Below are 18,677 nucleotides of genomic sequence, written 5' to 3'. Positions count from 1 at the left end.
TTCCCTGACCAGGGATGGAACCCGCGTCTGCTGCACTGGAAGGTGGATTGTTAACCACTGGACCACCAGGAAAGTCCCTGAGGTATAGTTGATTTACAACATTATATTAGTTTTAGGTATACAACATAGTGATTCAGTATTTTTACAAATTATACTCTACTAAAAGTTACAAGATAATGGCTATAATTTCCTGTGCTATACAATATATCCTTGTTGCGTATCTATTTTATATAGAGCATTTTGTATCTCTTAATCCCATCCCCCTAACTTGCCCGTCCCCTGTTTCATCATAATTTTGATTCTTTATGAATAGTTTCCTTTAGTTCTTTGAACATATTTAGAGTAGCTTCTTTGAAGTCTTTGCTAAATCAAATATATGGGAGTGCTCAGATACTGTTTCAGTTGATGAGTATGAGTCACATTTTTTTGTTTCTTTGCATGTCTTGTAATTTTTTATTGAAAACTGGGTATTTTAGATAATGTATTATAGAGTCTGGATTTGGATTTTCCCCCTACATTGTTGTTCTTAGTTTATTTGTTTCTGTTTAGTCACTTGCCTAAACTAAATCTGTGGATTCTGTCTCCCATGCAATGTGTGGCCACTGAAATCTGTATTAAGGGCTTTTTTTTTTTCTCTTTTTTTTTTTTTCGTCCGTGCTACATGGCTTGTGGGAACTCCCCAACCAGGGATTGAACCCTGGTCCCAGAAGTGAAAGTGCCAAGTCCTAATCACTGGACCGTAAGGGAGTTCCCCTTGTTTTTACTTTTAAGCTTGGCTTCCTAGGGGGTCTCCTCTGTGCCTATATGTCTTAGTGTACAGCCAAAGATTGTGTTCAAACACCTCAAGCCAGTAAGACTTAACCCTCTCTACTGATGGATCAGTGTCTGTGCTGGGGAGTACATTCAATGTTCAGATGTTTTTATCTCTTCCCTGGCTCTTACATTCTTCTGAGTCCTTCTGAGCCCCCTCACCTCTTCACTTTGCATGTTCTATAGGCTCCATTGGCCCAGAACATTTCCATGACTTAGGCCTATTCCTGTCTTTGATGCATATGCTCACAGCCTTTGCTCCACTCTGGATAGAGAGCTTATCAAGCACCTCTTGGGAATTCCTTTTAAATCCCTGTCTACTCTGACAATCCATTGCTTGTTCCAAACAGGCTTACAATATTAAGGAAGCAGAGCCACCTGCCACCCATATTTACTTGCCACTGAAATCACCAAGTTAACTGAAAATGCTCTAAATCAAGTGAGCCTCCTCTGCCTTAGCAGCAAGACTGTTGATTTTCATGCCCTGCCCCAATCAAGTTGAACCTCTGTGCCAACAGAACTGTTGTAGGGGCATGGGAGTAATCCCAGGCAAGAACAACAAAACATCTTACTGTTCTTATCTGAAATTCAGTGGTTTTCATGAATAAGCGTTTTTCAGTTTGCAATATATCTTTAATATTATTTCCAGAGTGCCAAATTTTTATTTTGACAGTTTTGTCCAGCTTTATACCTGCTTTTTGGGAAAGGATTTGTCAACTTCCTCACTCCATCATGCTGAAGTAAATCTCCACCTTTAATTTTATCTCTCAAAAATATCCTGAGGGGCTTCCCTGGTGGCGCAGTGGTTAAAAGTCCGCCTGCCGATGCAGGGAACACGGGTTCGTGCCCCGGTCCGGGAGAATCCCACATGCCACGGAGCGGCTGAGCCTGTGCGTCTGGAGCCTGTGTTCCGCAACGGGAGAGGCCGCGGCGGTGAGAGGCCCGCGTGCCACAAAAACAAAAAAAAATCCAGAGAATTCCCTCCAGCGTCTGAGAAATAATTGTAGTATCTAGTTTCCATGGTTGGATGATTCAGGATCCCAAGAAAAACATTTCACTTTTTAGACCTCTGGAGAAGAAGTGACAACCACATAAATGAGAAAGATGCATCTTAACTCATAGAGGACCAGGGCTTACTATATCTTGTATACAGCATTATAATTTGAAATACATTCTGTTTATAGTATAGCTCCTGTATTTTGAAGCTGTTTCAACCTTACTTTAAAACTGATTTAGTGTATTTTTCTTTTAATTTCAGAGTTCAGTTAAGTTCCTTATGTCTTCCCCTGAAATTGCTTCCCTCTCATGGGGGCAAATGAAAGTACACGGCTCTACTAAAATCTATAAGGACTGCAAAGTGTGGCCAGGGGGAAGTCGGGCTTGGGATTGGAGAGAAACAGGAACTGAGGTAAGCTATTAGTGTATGGTTGACACTGCATATGGTTGACACTGCATAAGGTTGACCAAGTGATTTTCAAACTCCTAAGCCATAATGACAAAGTTCCAAGTAAAAAGTAACTATTTCTTTCATTCTCTCTCTCTCAATATAATACACATACCATTAAACTCACCATTAGAGTTTTAAAGTATGCAATTCAATGGATTTTTTGTCATAACCTTGTACAATAGCTACCACTACTAACTCCAGAATATATTTATCACCCCAAAGGAAACCCCATAACCATTAGCAGTCACTACCCATTCTTCCCTCCCTCCAGCTCCTGGCAACTACTACATTCTGTTGCTATAGATGTGCCTATTCTAGATGTTTCATATAAACAGAATCATTCAGCACATACCTAGGATTGGAAATTCTGGGTCATATGGTAACTCTATGTTTCACCTTTTGAGGAACTGCCAGACTGTTTTCCAAAGTAACTGCACCATTTTACATTATAGATGTTAGAAATGTATGATGGATCCAATTTTTCTAAATCCTTCCTCATCAACTCTTATTTGTTTTGCTTTGTTTTTATTATACCACCCTAGTTGATGTGAAATGCTATCTCATTGTGATTTGAAATTTCATTTCCCTTATATTGCAGCTCCTCAAGTATTCTCAGTGTGCCATGCCCAAAATAGGGTCTCCATTCCATGAGTGGAGGTTGGATAAAAGAAGGGAACCCCCTACCTCTCCACCACACTCACTTGGGACTAAGCTTCAGCAATAGATAGCTGCAGGCAGTATGAGAAACATTGATGTCCTGATTCTCCCAGGAAGAAAGCCTTACAGCTGGTAGCTGAGAGAAGAAATAGCCCTATGTTCTTGGTTGCAGCAGTCTGGAGTGGAGTCTCACCTCACTGAACTAGGAGGAGGGAGGCAGGCAGCAGTCTTTCTTGAAATATCACAGATTTTCACCTTTCCTACCAAATATTTATATTTTTTCTTGAATACGTATTTCTTAATTTGCTGTTTCCTCTTTGAACCTTTTCCAAAGTCTTTGCATGATTGGGGTTAAAAAAAATTTTTTTTAGGTTATGTTTGTTGGTTTGTTTGTTTTAATAATTTACACTTAGGTGCAAGTAATGGAGCTCTTCATCCAGTAGTGATGGAAGTTGATCCTTCCATTCTGAAGGATAGTTTTGCTGGATATACAGTTTGTGATAGACAGTCTTTTTCTTTCAATACTTTGAAAATGTCATCCCACTTTTTTTGGCATTAACTGGTTACTAATGAGAAATCAAATGTTATTAAGATTTCTTTGGATTTGACAAGTCACTTCTCTCTTGCTGCTTTCAAAATTCTCTCTTTATATTTAACTTTTGACAATTTGACTATGATACATCTACATGTGGATCTCTTTGAGTTTATCCTACTTGGAATGTATTGAGCTTCATAGATGTGTAGATTGTTGTTCATCATCAAATTTCAGATGTTTTCACCCATTATTTCTTCAAATATTCTTTCTGCCCCTTCTATCTCTTCTCCTCTGTGAAAACTGTTAGGGAGTATGTTGTGTGTTTTTTGGGGTTTTTTTTTTGTAGGGGTTTCCGGTGTCCCACAGTTCTCTTGAGGCTCTGTTCATTGTTTTCATTCATTTTTCTATCCTTTTTCTCAGATTGGATCATCTCAATTTACCTATCTTTCAGTTTTGCTGATTCTTACCTGCCATTGTACCCCTTTAGTGAACTTTTCATTTCAATATTGTACTTTCCAGCTCCAGGATTTCCTTTAAAAAATAATTTCTATCTTTTTATTATTATTCTCTATTTGGTTAGATACTGTTCTCACACTTTCCTTTAGTTCTTTAGATATGGTTTCCTGAAACAATGACAGAAGTTTCCCTATATGCCTGAAACCAATAGGTGTTCCACTTTATGGTAAGGGGCTCTGTATGCAATTTGGGGTATGTAATCAATACTTAGCCAGACAGTTTAAAACTCTGCTTGCTCCTTGCTTATGCAGACTCTCAAGGGTACCCAGAATTGTGATCTTAGGGCCTTTTCATGTCATTCCTGAGCATGTGCACAATCCTGGACATGTGTTTGGCCTTTTCAATACCAAGGTTCATACCTGAGCTTTTCAAAGCCCCCATAAACATCTCATTTCTTATTTTTTTCATTTTAGTTTATTGGAACCTCTCATTTGCCCTGTTGTCTACTGCCTCAGGCAGCTGCACTGTTAAACAATTGTCTGTGACTGTTTTTGACAAGCTTTTCTGGGATAAAAGATGGTTTGCACTGGCAAGCTCCAAGTCAGATCAAATAAAGAGAGCCTATGAGTGGGGCCTTCCAAGGAGCCACCAGACAGGTCAAATAATGACAGTTCTCTGGGAATGGGCATTTGAAGGAGCTTTAATCCATTAGGTGATTGCAAAGCTGGTAGTTTTCACTGTGATTCCAGGTTGTTGCTTTCCAAGGTGACCACAGAAGTGGGGATGGGATAGTGGGGTGTGTTAAAGTTCCCCACTGTTATTGTGTTACTGTCAATTTCTCCTCTTACGTTTGTTAACATTTGCTTTATATATTGAGGTGTTCCTATGTATTTACAATTGTTATATCTTCTTCTTCGCTTGATCCTTTGATCATTATGCATATGTCCTTCTTTATCTCTTATAATAATCTTCATTTTAAAGTCTACTTTCTCTGATAAAAATATTGCTACTGTGGCTTTGTTTTGATTTCCATTTGCATGGAATATCTTCTACTGTCCCCTCGCTTTCAGTCTGTATGTGTCTCTAGATCTGAAATGAGTCTCTTGTAGGCAGCATATATACAGGTCCTGTTCTGTATCTATTCAGCCAGTGTATATCTTTTGGTTTGTGCATTTAGTTTGTTTACATTTAAGGCAGTTATCAATAGGTATGTTACTATTGCCATTTTGTTAATTGTTTTGGATTTGTTTATGAGGTCTTTTTTCCCCTTTCTTCTTTTGTTCTCTTCTCTTGTAATTTGATGACTATCTTTTTTTTTTAATTAATTTATTTATTTATTTTTGGCTGTGCTGGGTCTTCGCTGCTGCACACAGGCTTTCTGTAGTTGCAGTGAGCGGGTGCTGCTCTTTGTTGCAGTGCACGGGCTTCTCACTGTGGTGGCTTCTCTTGTGGAGCACGGGCTCTAGGCACACAGGCTTCAGTAGTTGTGGCACGTGGGCTCAGTAGTTGTGGCTCGCAGGCTCTAGAGCGCAGGCTTGGTAGTTGTGGCACATGGGCTTTGTTACTCTGTGGCATGTGGGATCTTCCCAGACCAGGGCTTGAACCTGTGTCCCCTGCATTGGCAGGTGGAGTCTTAACCACTGCACCACCAGGGAAGTCCTTGATGACTATCTTTAGTGTTATGTTTGGATTCCTTTTTCTTTTTTGTGCATATATCTATTAGAGATTTTTGTTTACAGTGAGGCTTTTGTGTAGCAGTCTGTATATATATATATATGCTTAAGTTGCTGATCTCTTAATGTCCAATGCATTTTAGATAACCTGCATTTGTACTCTCTTCTCCTCACAATTACTTTTTTTTTTTTTGGCCATGCCACACAGCATGTGGGATCTTAGTTTGCTGACTAGGGATCGAACCCACACCCCCAGCAGTGGAAGCACAGAGTCTTAACCACTGGACCACCAGGGAAGCCCCACAATTACTTTTTTTGATATTATATTTTACATCTAATTGTTTTGTGTATCCCTTAACCACTTATCGTGGTTACAAATAATTTCACTACTTTTGTCATTTAACCTCCCTACTAGCTATATGTTTGGATGACTTCCTACCTTTATTGTATGTTTGCCTTTACCAGTGAGCTTTTCCATTTCATAATTTTCTTGTTCCTAGTTGTGGCCTTTTCTTTTCTGCCTAGAGAAGTTCCTTTAGCATTTGTCGTAAAGCTGGTTTGGTGGTGCTGAATTCTTTTAGCTTTTGCTTGTCTGAAAAGCTTTTGATTTCTCCGTCAAATCTGAACAAGAGCCTTGTTGGGTAGAGTATTATTTGACTGTAGATTTTTCCTCTTTCATCACTTTAAGTGTATTGTGCCACTCCCTTCTGGCCTGCAGAGTTTCTGCTGAAAAATCAGCTGATAGCCTTATGGGAGTTCCTTTGTATGTTATTTGTTGCTTTTCCCTTGTTATTTTTAATATTCTATCTTTAATTTTTGTCATTTTGATTACAACATGTCTTAGTGTGTTCTTCTATGGGTTAATCCTGTATGGGACTCTGCGCTTCCTAGACTTTGGTGATTATTTCCTTTCTCAGGTTAGGGAAGGTTTCAGCTACTATCTCTCCAAATGTTTTTTCAGGCCCTTTCTCTCTTCTTCTGGGATCCCTATAATGCGAATATTAGTGTATTTGATGTTGTCCCAGAGGTCTCTCAAACTGTCCTCATTTCTTTTCATTTTTTTTTCTTCTTTCTGTTTGGCAGTGGTGATTTCCACTACTCTGTATTCCAGCTCACTGATCCATTCATCTGCTTCATTTAATCTACTATTGATTCCTTCTAGTGTGTTTTTCATTTCAGTTATTGTATTTGTCAGTTCTGTTTGGTTGTTCTTTATACTTTCTAATTCCTTGTTAAAAACTTCTAATTTCTCACTCTGTGCATCCATTCTCCTCCTGAGTTCCTTGATCATCTTTACGATCATTACTCTGAACTCTTTCGTGGGTAGATTGCCTATCTCCATGTCACTTAGTTCTTCCTCTGGGGTTTTATCTTGTTCCTTCATCTGAAACATATTCCTCTGTCTCCTCATCTTTTCTAAATTGCTATTTGTATTTTTATGTATGTGGTAGGTTAGTTATGTTTCTCCACCTTGGAAAAGTAGTCCTCTGTAGGAGACATCCTATGTGTCCCAGGATTACACTCCCCTTTCGTCACCCAAGGGCCAGGGGCCAGCTGGTCCCAGGGTAGTGTCTAGCCTGCAGCAGGCTGCAGGACTATAGTTTTCTTAGTTCTGATGTCTGCCCACTGGTGGGTTGAGCTGGGTCTTGGCCCTCTGGTGGGCAGGGCTGTGTCTAGAAGCTGTCTAGAGGCGGCTGTGGGCTCAGGAAGTCTTTAGGCAGCCTGTCTGCTGATGGGTGGGGCTATGTTCCCATCCAGTTTGTTATTTGACCTCAGGCATCCCAGCAGTAAAGCCTACAGCCTGTTCCGTTCTGCCGGGTCTTGATGTGCCAAGGTGTGTCAGCCTCCAGGAGAGCTCATGCAAATGAATGCTCCCTGATGTTTCTGCCACCATTGTCTATGTCCCCAGGGTCTCCCCCACCCCAGGAGACCCTCCAAGACCAGCAGGTAAGTCTGGGCCAGTCTTCTATCAAATTACTGCTTTTACCCTTGGTCCCAGGGTGTATGAGATTTTGTGTATGCCCTTTAAGAGTGAAGTCTCTATTTCCATCAATCCTGAGGAGCTTCTGCGTTCAAGTCCTCCTAGCCTTCAAAGCCAAGTCCTCTTCATAGTGCCAGACCCCTGGGCTGGAAGGCCTTAGTGGGGCTCAGAACTCTCACTCCTGTGCAAGAACCTCTGTAATATAATTAATCTCCAGTTTGTGGGTTGCCCACCCGGGGAGTACAGGATTGGATTATATCGTGTGTCCACCCCTCCTACCGGTCTCATTGTGGTGCCTTTGTTTTGAACTGCATGCACTCATTGTTTTGATCCAGACACCTAGTTGTTTGTTAGCTACCAACCTGGATCTTAAAGAAAGGAATATACCTTTCTTTATAAAAAGAAAGGATTGGTAAAAGAAATGAGAGGGCTTTGAGATATAGAAGGGACAGAATGAGAGCAGGCTGAGGAATAAGAAGCTATAATGCTTGGTGAACCAAATGACTCCATTGGATTGTTTCATAGAGTAAAGCTAGTGTGGTGTAAGAATAGGCAGTGGTATAGTTGAGGGTGTCGGGTGTCTGCAGAGTTCAGTTTACATTTTATTCAGTAGATAAGACATAGCCACTTCAGATACTTAAGCAGGAGATTGATTTGACTGACAAAGATTATCCAGACTATGGGTTTAAGATATATTGGAGTACCAACTTATGAGTGTGCCACACTGGAGAGATATTTTTTCTTCAGAAATGGATTTAACACTATATATTATATTTTTCCCATATAAGACTACATGAGTTAGTATTACCCTTAACCTCATTCTGTATTTAAGGAAACTTAATAAGCACAGAGTTTAGAGCTAGAAAGCTAGAAAAATGTGAAATCAAATAGTATATTCAGGTCAGATTCTAACTTTCTTCCCTGTTCCTTTCTACTACATCATGATTCCTCTTATAAACTTCAACACTAAAGACTACAAAACTGTGAAGTTGCCAGTGATGATAACAGGAAAATAGGAAAAGTTTGCTGTAGGTTTAGTTTTCATCTTGTTAAGTTTCATTTGTCAGTAGAATAAACAAGAGGAGGTGTTCTAGAACTAGTTGGAGAGAGAAGAACTAGGAAAGATGAGAGGAAAAGCTAAGCTGTTGACTAGAACTTACCTGTATAGAGGCAAAAGGACATCAAATCAAAGCTATTAAGCCTCAGAGTCCTCATCTATAGAATGGAGATAGTAATATTACCCACCTCACAGAGTTGATCTAAGGGTTACTGTATGTGCTAGATATGGTGTAGGCACTCAATAAATTAAGCTGTTATTCTTAAGTTAGTAGTAGGATGGGTGGATATGAAACAGCAAATATGAAAACTATTAAGAAGGTGAGAGGGTTGGATTGGGAGTTTGGGATTAGTAGATGCAAACTGGTATATACAGAATAAATAAACAACAAGGTCCTACTGTGTAGCACAGGGAACTATATTCAATATCCTGTGATAAACCATAATGGAAAAGAATATGAAAAAGTATGTATATATATGTATAATTGAGTCACTTTGCTGTACAGCAGCAATTAACACAACATTGTAATTCAGCTATACTTCAGTAAAAAATTAATTTAAGGGCTTCCCTGGTGGCGCAGTGGTTGGGAGTCCGCCTGCCGATGCAGGGGACACGGGTTCGTGCCCAGGTCTGGGAAGATCCCACATGCCGCGGAGCAGCTGGGCCCGTGAGCCATGGCCACTGAGCCTGCACGTCTGGAGCCTGTGCTCTGCAATAGGAGAGGCCACAACAGTGAGAGGCCCATGTACCGCAAAAAAAAAAAAAAAAAATTAATTTAAGAAAAGAAGGTGAAATTGGCAGGATAAGGCAGTTTATTAGATTTAGCAGGCAAAGGAGAATTCTAGCATGGATAAATGGGTACATGGTAGTGCCATTTATTGAGATTGGGTATATGAAGAGGAGGAACAGATGTGTTTGTGTTTGGGGCAGAGGCTGAGTAGAGAAAATGATTAATTCTTTTGGAATATGTTGAGCTTGAACTTACAATAGGGCATCAAGAGATACCTAGTAGATATTTAGATTTATAGGTCCAGGCACTGTCACATTTTAACTAGATACCTTAACCAAGTTATATAGCCTGACTGTGCCTCAGTTTAACCATTTATAAAAGGAGAATAATAATGTCTGTCTGTCATGGCTTCATGTAAGAGTAATAAATGGGTTGGGAAGAATAAATTTGAAAAATGCATGCCACTTACCATCATGCAAATTCATTCTTTCTCTCACTCAGTATTTCTCAGTGTGATTCATGGATCTCTTGCATCAGAATCACCTAGAGCTTTGTTTAAAATGCATGTTCTGTATCTCCTGCACTCTTCCCAACTACTGAATCATAATCTCTTGGGGATGGGACCTGGAAAATAATATATTTCACGTGGTTGCTTTGAATACTAAATATGTTCATCTTTGTAAAGCATCTACCACAGTGCCTGTCACATAGTAGACACTTGATCTTTTTAAGTTTTTTCTTTTCTCCCTTAGTTACCTAGCACCACGCCTAGCACATAATACTGCTCTACAGTATGTTTCTCAACTATAGAAATGACTGCATTAACTCTTTTAAAAGTCTTGGACATGAAACACTCTGATTTGTACATCAAATGCTGCTTAATAGGGAATCCTTGAGGGAATTAATTGCCTGAGAGTGTTTAGGGGATTTCTTTTTACTTTAGAGTACTACAGTTGTTTATGCCATGAACTGATGGAGGTATTATCTCTAGTTATTTTTCATGCTCTAAATATATAGTAGTATTGTTCAGCTATTCTTTTTAACGAACTACCCAAAACTTAGTGATTTACAATAATAAGTGTTTATTATCATGCTTATAGGTCTAGCTGGAGCAGCTCTACTCCAGGCTGCAGTTGGCAAGGTGGCTGGGTACTCCATATGTCTCTTATCCATCTTAGACCAGTGAACTAGCCAGGACCTGATCTTCTCATGGTGTTATCTGAAGCTCACAAACATAAGCTCCACTGAGCAAGTATATTTCAAGGCTTTGCTTGCCCCAGGTTCACCAACATAAGTTCCCACATCAGTAGGGCACAGAAGTATATTCTGCCCATACCAAGAGGGCAAAAAGAGTGAATATTTGCTGAACAGTTATCCAAACTATCAGAATATTCAATCACATGTTGTACATCTGCATATGAGTTGTTCCTTGGGCAACTTAAACCAAACATATCCAAAGCTGATTTCATTTCCTTTTCCCTACCTCCCCACCCCCCACAAATATCCAGGTACTTTCTTGTGTTCTCCGTCTCCATTAATGGAATCACTATCCACCCAGTCACCTAGAAGAGAAACATCAGACAGAAGTTTTATTTCTCCAGTTTTCTCCTCCACCATATCCAACAAAGTACATTTGTTGACTTGGCCAACATAAAGCTAGTCATGTCACTGCTCTGCTTAGAAAATTTCAAAGGCTTTCCATAGACCTCAGAATTAAGCAAATACTCCTTAGGATAGTGTTCAGGGCCATTTTTTTAAAACAATGATACAGTTCCAAATTTTTCCTTCATTCTCATCCCCTATATTTCATAACACATCTGAAGACCTAGCTATTCCATACCAAATACATATTCCCTTACAAACCTACCATGATCTTTGATTCTCTGTACCTTTGCTAAAACCACTTCCTTTTATTTATTGTTATTTATTTATTTATTTATTTGATTGCGCTGGGTCTTAGTTGTGGCAGGCGGGCTCCTTAGTTGTGGTTCACCAGCTCCTTAGTTGCAGCACGTAGGCTCCTTAGTTGTGGCAGGTGGGCTCCTTAGTTGTGGTATGCGAACTCCTAGTTGCGGCATGCATGTGGGATCTAGTTCCCTGACCAAGGATCGAACCCAGGCCCCCTGCATTGGGAGCACAGAGTCTTATCCACTGTGCCACCAGGGAAGTCCCTAAAACCAGTTCCTTTACTTGAAATGACCTGCTCCCCTTGGTACCTGTTGAAATCTTATATATCCTTTAATTCCTAGCTTTTGTTTTATCTCCTCTATGAAGCACTTCCTGATAATCCTTGTGAGAATGAGCTGCTTACTCCATTCTCAGTATTCCTATAATACTTTGTGCCTCTGTTTTAGCACTTAGTGCAGTTCACCTGTATAGTACTGAGTGTGTATTTACGTGTTTCCCTCACTAAGTGGTGAACTCCCTAAGGGCAAGAACTATGCATTTGGCACAGTGCCCATAAAGTATGGGCTCAATAAATGTTGGCTGCATTGAATTTTTAATTATAAATGTCATTAAAAATTTTTTTTTATACTTTGTGACATTCCTTCTGAGGTAGGTTAATGTTGTGATTCCTTTTTTATCAGTTTAAGGGTGGGAAGGGGCAGATGATATAGTGATTGCAGAATGGAAATATCAAGAAAATTTACTGTCTTCAACCACTGTCCTTGAAATAATAATTACTACTACCTACTCCCAAATCTCTACCAATCATTAAACAACTGCTGTGTGCCTGATCAAATATAGCATTTCCAGGGTCACACCACTAATAATTTTTGGAACCAAGATTTGAACCTGAGTCTTACTATAAAGCCTATACTTTTCTCCTATTGCATACTGTCCTCACTCATTTCTATCTTAAAGCAATAACTATCTTATTGGAGAAGAGTTTTCTATGTGGAAACATGCATAGGTCTTTCATTTATATATCCTTTTGTTAGGCTGAAAGGGGACAAGGAGGAAGATATGACAAAAGTGTAAATTTAAAAGAAAGCCAAACCAATTAGCAGGCACCTAAAGAGAACCAAAGGAAATGTGGAAACTTTACCCCACCTATTTAAAAAAAAATTTTTATTGACATGGAGTTGATTTTAGTCCCACCTTTTAATTTTAAACAATATTAAACCTATGAAACAGTTGTATGAATATTACAATAAATAGCCGCACACCCTTTCTCAAAATCTTCAATTGTTAATACTTTGCCATGTTGGTGTTTTCTCTCTAAACACACACACACACACACACACACACATTTTTCCCCAATCATTTGAGTGTAAATGGCAGATATTTTAGCATTTTTTTCCTAAGAACATAAACATTCTCCTACATAGCCACAATATCATTCTCACAAATAAGGATATGATCCTTGATACAACATTACTATTTAGTATACAGCCTATCTTCAAATTTCCCCCCAAATGCCCTCTATAACTATTGCCGATTTTGTGGGTTTATTTTTATATATAATACAGGCAATAGGTGTAAAGTATAACATAATTCTCAGAGTCTTGTCCATTTGATCAGACTAAAGGTTCCAGTACTTAGGACACAAAAGGAAAGATAGATGAGCTGAGCTGTCCCTAACCCTTTCTGCTTTTGTGTGTGTTTGTTTTTGCTTGTGTTTTCCCATTTACCTTCTAAATGTGGTTGACCTGAAAAGCCTATTGAACCTCTCCTGCCCCTTTTTCTATTTTGAAATATTTTGAACCTATATAACAAATTGGAAAAAAATAATAAACACTTGTATACCATCAGCCTAGATTTACCAGTTTTTAATATTCTGGCACATTTACTTTATTTATCTTTCGGTGGCTTTCTCTCTCTCTCTCCGAATAACTATATTTGCTGAATCATTTGGAAGTAAGTACTGACTTAGTAAGTCAGTACTTACTAAATACTTCAGCCTGTATCTAATAAAACAAAGGCATTCTGCCTTACATAATCATAATGTTACACTCAAGAAATCCAACATTTATATAATATTAAATAGCATCAACTCCATAGTCAAATTATAACAATTGTTCCAATAAAATAATATCTTTTATAGCTGGCTTTCCTTTCCAACCCAAGATCCAGTCAGGTGTCATGCATTGCATTTTGTTGTCGTGTTTCTTTACTCTATCAATAGACAGATTTATTGATTGAAGTATAATTGACCTACAATACTATGCAAGTTTCAGGTGCACAACATAATGATTTGATATTTCTATACATTACAAAATGATTACCACAATAAGTCTAGTTACCATCTGCCATCATACAAAATATTTACTCTGTTATTGACTATATTCCCGATGCTGCACATTTCATCCCTGTGACTCATTTCTTTTGTAACGGTTAAGTTTGTACCTCTTAATCTCCCTCACCTATTTCACGCATCTCCCCCACCACCTCCCCTCTGGCAACCACCTGTTTATTCTCTGTTTATGAGTCTAATTTCTGTTTTGTTTTACATGTTTATTTGTTTTGTTTTTTAGATTTCACATATAAGTGAAATCATACAGTATTTGTCTTCCTCTGTCCGACCTATATCACTTAGCTTAATACCCTCTAAGTACATCCTTGTCGCAAATGGCAAGATTTCATTCTTTTAGTGTTTTCATTTTCTTTGCAAAAATACACAAGTGGAATTGCTGGATTGTCTGGTACTTCTATTTTTAATATTTTGAGGGACCTCCGTACTGTTTTCCATAGTGGCTGCACCAAGTTACATTCCCACCAACAGTGCACAAGGGTTCCGTTTTCTCCACATCCTCGCCAACACTTGCTATTTGCTATCTTTTTGATAACAGCCATTCTGACAGATCTGAGGTGATATTGCACTGTGGTTTTTATTTCTATTTCCCTGATGTAGCTACATCAAACTAAAAAGCTTTTGCACAATGAAGGAAACTAACAACAAAATCAAAAGTCTTTGGAAGAAAATATTTGTAAACAATGTATCTAATAAGGGGTTAATATCTAAAATATACAAAGAACTCATACAACTCAACACCAACAAACAAATAACCCAATTAATAATTGGGCAGAGGTCCTGAATATACATCTTTCCAAAGAAGACATACATATATCCAACAGACACATGAAAAGATGCTAATAGCTTTCCTCCAAGAAAAAACAATAAGATTTCCATAACATTGACATGTTATGGAAAGCCTCTTAAAGAGGAACAGAATCAGACACTCACTAAGGGTAGAGAGCCTTAGTGGTTTGCCGGGAGGGATCGCAAGAAGCAGAGAGGGAGCTGGTGGCAGGGTGAGGATGCCTCAATAACAGGCTGATGCTTCAAACACAGACCTATGCGCAAGGCTGTAAGTAATCACCCACCAAGGCCTGGATCCACAGGCTGTTGCAGTTATCTTTCATGGCTCTGTATGTGACACCCTGGGCCTGCAGTAAAGCACGCAACAGCCAAATTGAGTTCCACTGCTCCAGCAACTCTGACGGGCTCCTGCTGTCTGCAGTCTCTGAATCTTGAGAGGATTATGGTTTTGCACTCTTTTATGACCTTTCACTTCATTGAGCAGTGGCCTTGTTTCCTTATACTAGAATGTGAGCTCTTACAGCCTGGGGATCATGGTGCTCCTCAAAGTAGATGCTATTCTTTGGGGGTTTTCTTAATAAATTTATTTATTTTTGGCTGTGTTGGGTCTTCGCTGCTGCACGCGGGCTTTCTCTAGTTGCGGGGAGCGGGGGCTACTCTTCATTGCAGTGTGTGGGCTTCTCATCGCGGTGGCTTCTCATTGCAGAGCACGGGCTCTAGGCGCATGGGCTTCAGTAGTTGAGGTATGAGGGCTCAGTAGTTGTGGCTCATGGGCTCTAGAGTGCAGGCTCAGTAGTTGTGGCACACGGGCTTAGTTGCTCCACGGCATGTGGGATCTTCCCAGACCAGGGATCGAACCCGTGTCCCCTGCATAGGCAGGCAGATTCTCAACCACTGCGCCAGCAGGGAAGTCCCTATTCTTTGTTAAATGAAGGAATCATTCAGTATTTCAGATAAATGCATTTACTTAAGGCAGGTGAAGCTCTCCAGCCCTGATTTGTAATTCTGTTAAATATTTACCTTGGTCGTTGTACCAGAAAAAAAAAATGTTAGTTCTTCATACCATAGCTGTTCAGCTCAGGGTGGTTCTAGGATTGATCACAGAGCTGTGGAACTAAAAAAGCATCTAATCCAATCGTTTTATCGGTGCATTCTTTAAGAACCAATTATTGTAATCAAATGAAAAAATATCCCCATTTTTGTTTTGCCTTTTAAAAATGTATAAACCTAGGGACTTCCCTGGTGGTCCAGTGGTTAAGAATCTCCCTTCCAATGCAGGGGATGCAGGTTCAATCCCTTGTCGGGGAACTAAGATCCCACATGCCATAGGGCAACTAAGCCCGCACGTGCCACGACTACTGACCCCTCACACCATAACTAGAGAGCCCACACACTGCAACCACTGAGCCCACGCACTCTGGAGCCTGTGTGCCACAATGAAAGATCCCACATGCCACAACGAAGATCCTGCATGCCGCAACTAAGACCTGATGCAGCCAAATAAACAAATATATTTTTTTAATGTATAAACCTAAATTACTTTAGAGATAAAGAATCTAATCTCCCCCAATCTCTTCTGATCTTTGTGGAGAATAGGGAAAACTGGAGGCAGAGATACTGTTCAGAGCTACCTGGCCACTAGCTCTGCATCCCCTCCCACAATGAGGAAGTACCGTTGCTGCTGATCAGTTTGGTTCACTCTTTGACGTGCAGGTGTTCTAATTTAGAACACTCTGATATTCCCTTAAGTGTAAGCTCATATAGTCTTAGTGTAAATTCCTTAAGAAGATGCTGATGAAGTTAAGTCAGAACATAAAAAGGTGTTAGTGTGAGAGACTGGCTATGTTATCAGCTCTGGAACACTCACTGAGTGAAGAGTGTCAGCAGTAGTTGTACACCCCACAGGGAATCAAGAAACATGGAGAAAGCCAGAAAAGATGGGCTGCATCTGTTCCTGCTTTGTGTAGCCACCTGGCTTATGCTAAACTTTGTTTCCTTGGCTAAATAAATCAGGAAGTAGTGAGTAGGTATGTGTGCCTATATGTGGTCTCTTCCTGCTAATCTATAACCTGCCAATACTACAGGGTTATTTTTTTTTCAGGGTTATTTTTTAAGCTGTTTATTTTGAAATAATTTAAGACTTACAGAAAAGTTACAGGAATATTAGAATTCTCATTTTTACCCAGACCCAAATGTTAAGTTTATCATATTTTCTTTATCATCCTCTTCTCCAACAGACTTTTTTCTGAACTGCTGTATTCTACCCCTTTGTTCCTAAATACCTGTGTGTATTTCCCCAAAAAACAAGGACATTCTCTTACAACACAGTGATGAAAATCAGGAAATTAACATTGATACAATACTACTATCTAATAAACAGACCTTATTAATATTTTGCCAATTGACCTAATACACGTTACATTTATTTGTCATATTAATGGAATCATACAGTATATAGTCTTTTGAGACTTGCTTTTTTCACTCAGCATAATACATTTTAGATTCATCCATATTGTCATAGGTATCAATAATTTGTTCCTTTTTTATTATTGAATAGTATTCCATTGTTGGATTATAACACAATTTGTTGATGAATATTTGGGTTGTTTCCAGTTTGGTTTACTACAAGTAAAGCTGCTACAGATGACTGTAGTTAGTAATGCTATACGATATATATGAAAGTTGTTAAGAGACTAAATCCTAAGAGTTCTCATCACAAGAGAAAAATGATTTTTTCTTTTTTTCTTTTTTTGTATCTATGTGAGATGATGGATGTTAACTAAACTTATTGTGGGAATCATTTCATGATATACATAAGTCATATGCTGTACACCTTGAACTTATACAGTGCTGTATGTCAACTATATCTCAATAAAACTGGAAAAAAAAATCTAGAGTAGGATATGCTGCTTCTAAGTTTAGGAAATAAGAGTTAACAACGCCTCCTCCCACCCCCAACAGAAAGCTGCTATGAACGTTCATGTACAGGTTTTTGTGTGAATGTGAGTTTTCATTTCTCTAGGATAAATACCCAGGTATGTGATTGCTGAATTGCGTAAGTACATATTTAAGAAAATGCCAAACTGTTTTCCTGCTAGAACATGAAGAAAGTGATATGCAGTAAGACTGGTGAGGCAGCTGGGAACTTACAGACCATGTTAAGGAGTTTGGCAGTTATTTTAAGGGCAATGAGAAGCCATTGAGTGCTGTTAAGCAGAGGAGTGACTTGAGTGGATTTGTGTTTTGCAAAGATTCCTCTAGCTACAATTTGAAGAATGGTTAATTGGAAAGGGCTAAAGTGGTTTTATGGAGACCAGTTAGAAAGTTACTGCAACAGGCTAAATAAGAAGTAATGACAGCTTAGACCAGGGTAGTGGCAGTGGAGATGGAGAGGAATGGACAGGTCCAAGAGATAGTAAGGAAGTAAATTATTATGTCCAATCTTTTGGGGAAAATGTTTAACATTTCAACATTATACTTAATGTTTAGCTAGCTGTAGGTTTTTCTTAGATGTCCTCTACCTAAGGAAGGTTCCCTTCTAGTTTAGTTTATTTTTAAAATATTAATAATTATTATTATTTATTTTTATTGAAGTATAATTGACCTACAACACTATGTTAGTTCCAGGTGCACAACATAATGATTTCATGTTTCTATACATTACAAAATGATCACCACGATAAGTCTAGTTACCATCTGTTACCATGCACTATTATTGACTATATCCCCCATGCTGCATATTTCATCCCTGTGACTCATTTGTTTTTTGTTTTTTAATTAATTAATTTATTTATTTTTGGCTGCATTGGGTCTTTGTTGCTGTGCACGGGCTTTCTCTACTTACTGCGAGCAGGGGCTAGTCTTCGTTGCAGTGTGTGGGCTTCTCATTGTGGTGGCTTCTCTTGTTGCGGAGCTTGGGCTCTAGGCACACAGGCTTCAGTAGTTGTGGCACACGGGCTCAGCAGTTGTGGCTCGTGGGCTTTAGAGTGCAGGCTCAGTAGTTGTGGTGCACAGGCTTAGTTGCTCTGCGGCATGTGGGATCTTCCTGGACCAGGGCTCGAACCCATATCCCCTGCATTGGCAGGCGTATTCTTAACCACTGTGCCACCAGGGAAGCCCGACTCATTTATTTTGTAACTGTAAGTTTGTACCTCTTAATGTCCCTCACCTATTTCACTCATCTCCCCCACCACCTCCCCTCTGACAACTATGTGTTTATTCTTTGTATCTATGAGTCTATTTCTGTTTTGTTTTTTAGATTCCACATATAAATGAAATCATACAGTA

At 39.2% G+C, this 18,677-nt stretch overlaps 1 protein-coding gene across 1 annotated transcript in view; it reads left to right on the top strand.

Annotated features, from left to right (window-relative positions):
• The window catches only part of AAMDC (adipogenesis associated Mth938 domain containing), a 33,166-nt gene that overhangs the window by 6,329 nt on the left and 8,160 nt on the right, over positions 1–18,677 (top strand). Inside the window, exon 2 of the mRNA XM_082844532.1 lies at positions 2,069–2,218. Coding sequence (XP_082700658.1) covers positions 2,087–2,218 — 132 coding nt within the window. The 5' untranslated portion in view covers positions 2,069–2,086. The remainder of the gene's footprint in view (positions 1–2,068; positions 2,219–18,677) is intronic.

Source organism: Leucopleurus acutus (assembly GCF_964270905.1).
Source record: "Leucopleurus acutus genome assembly, chromosome: 8".
Lineage (NCBI taxonomy): Eukaryota > Metazoa > Chordata > Mammalia > Artiodactyla > Delphinidae > Leucopleurus > Leucopleurus acutus.
The sequence above is the reverse complement of the archived record's forward strand: the minus strand, read 5'-3'. Positions and strand labels throughout refer to the sequence as shown.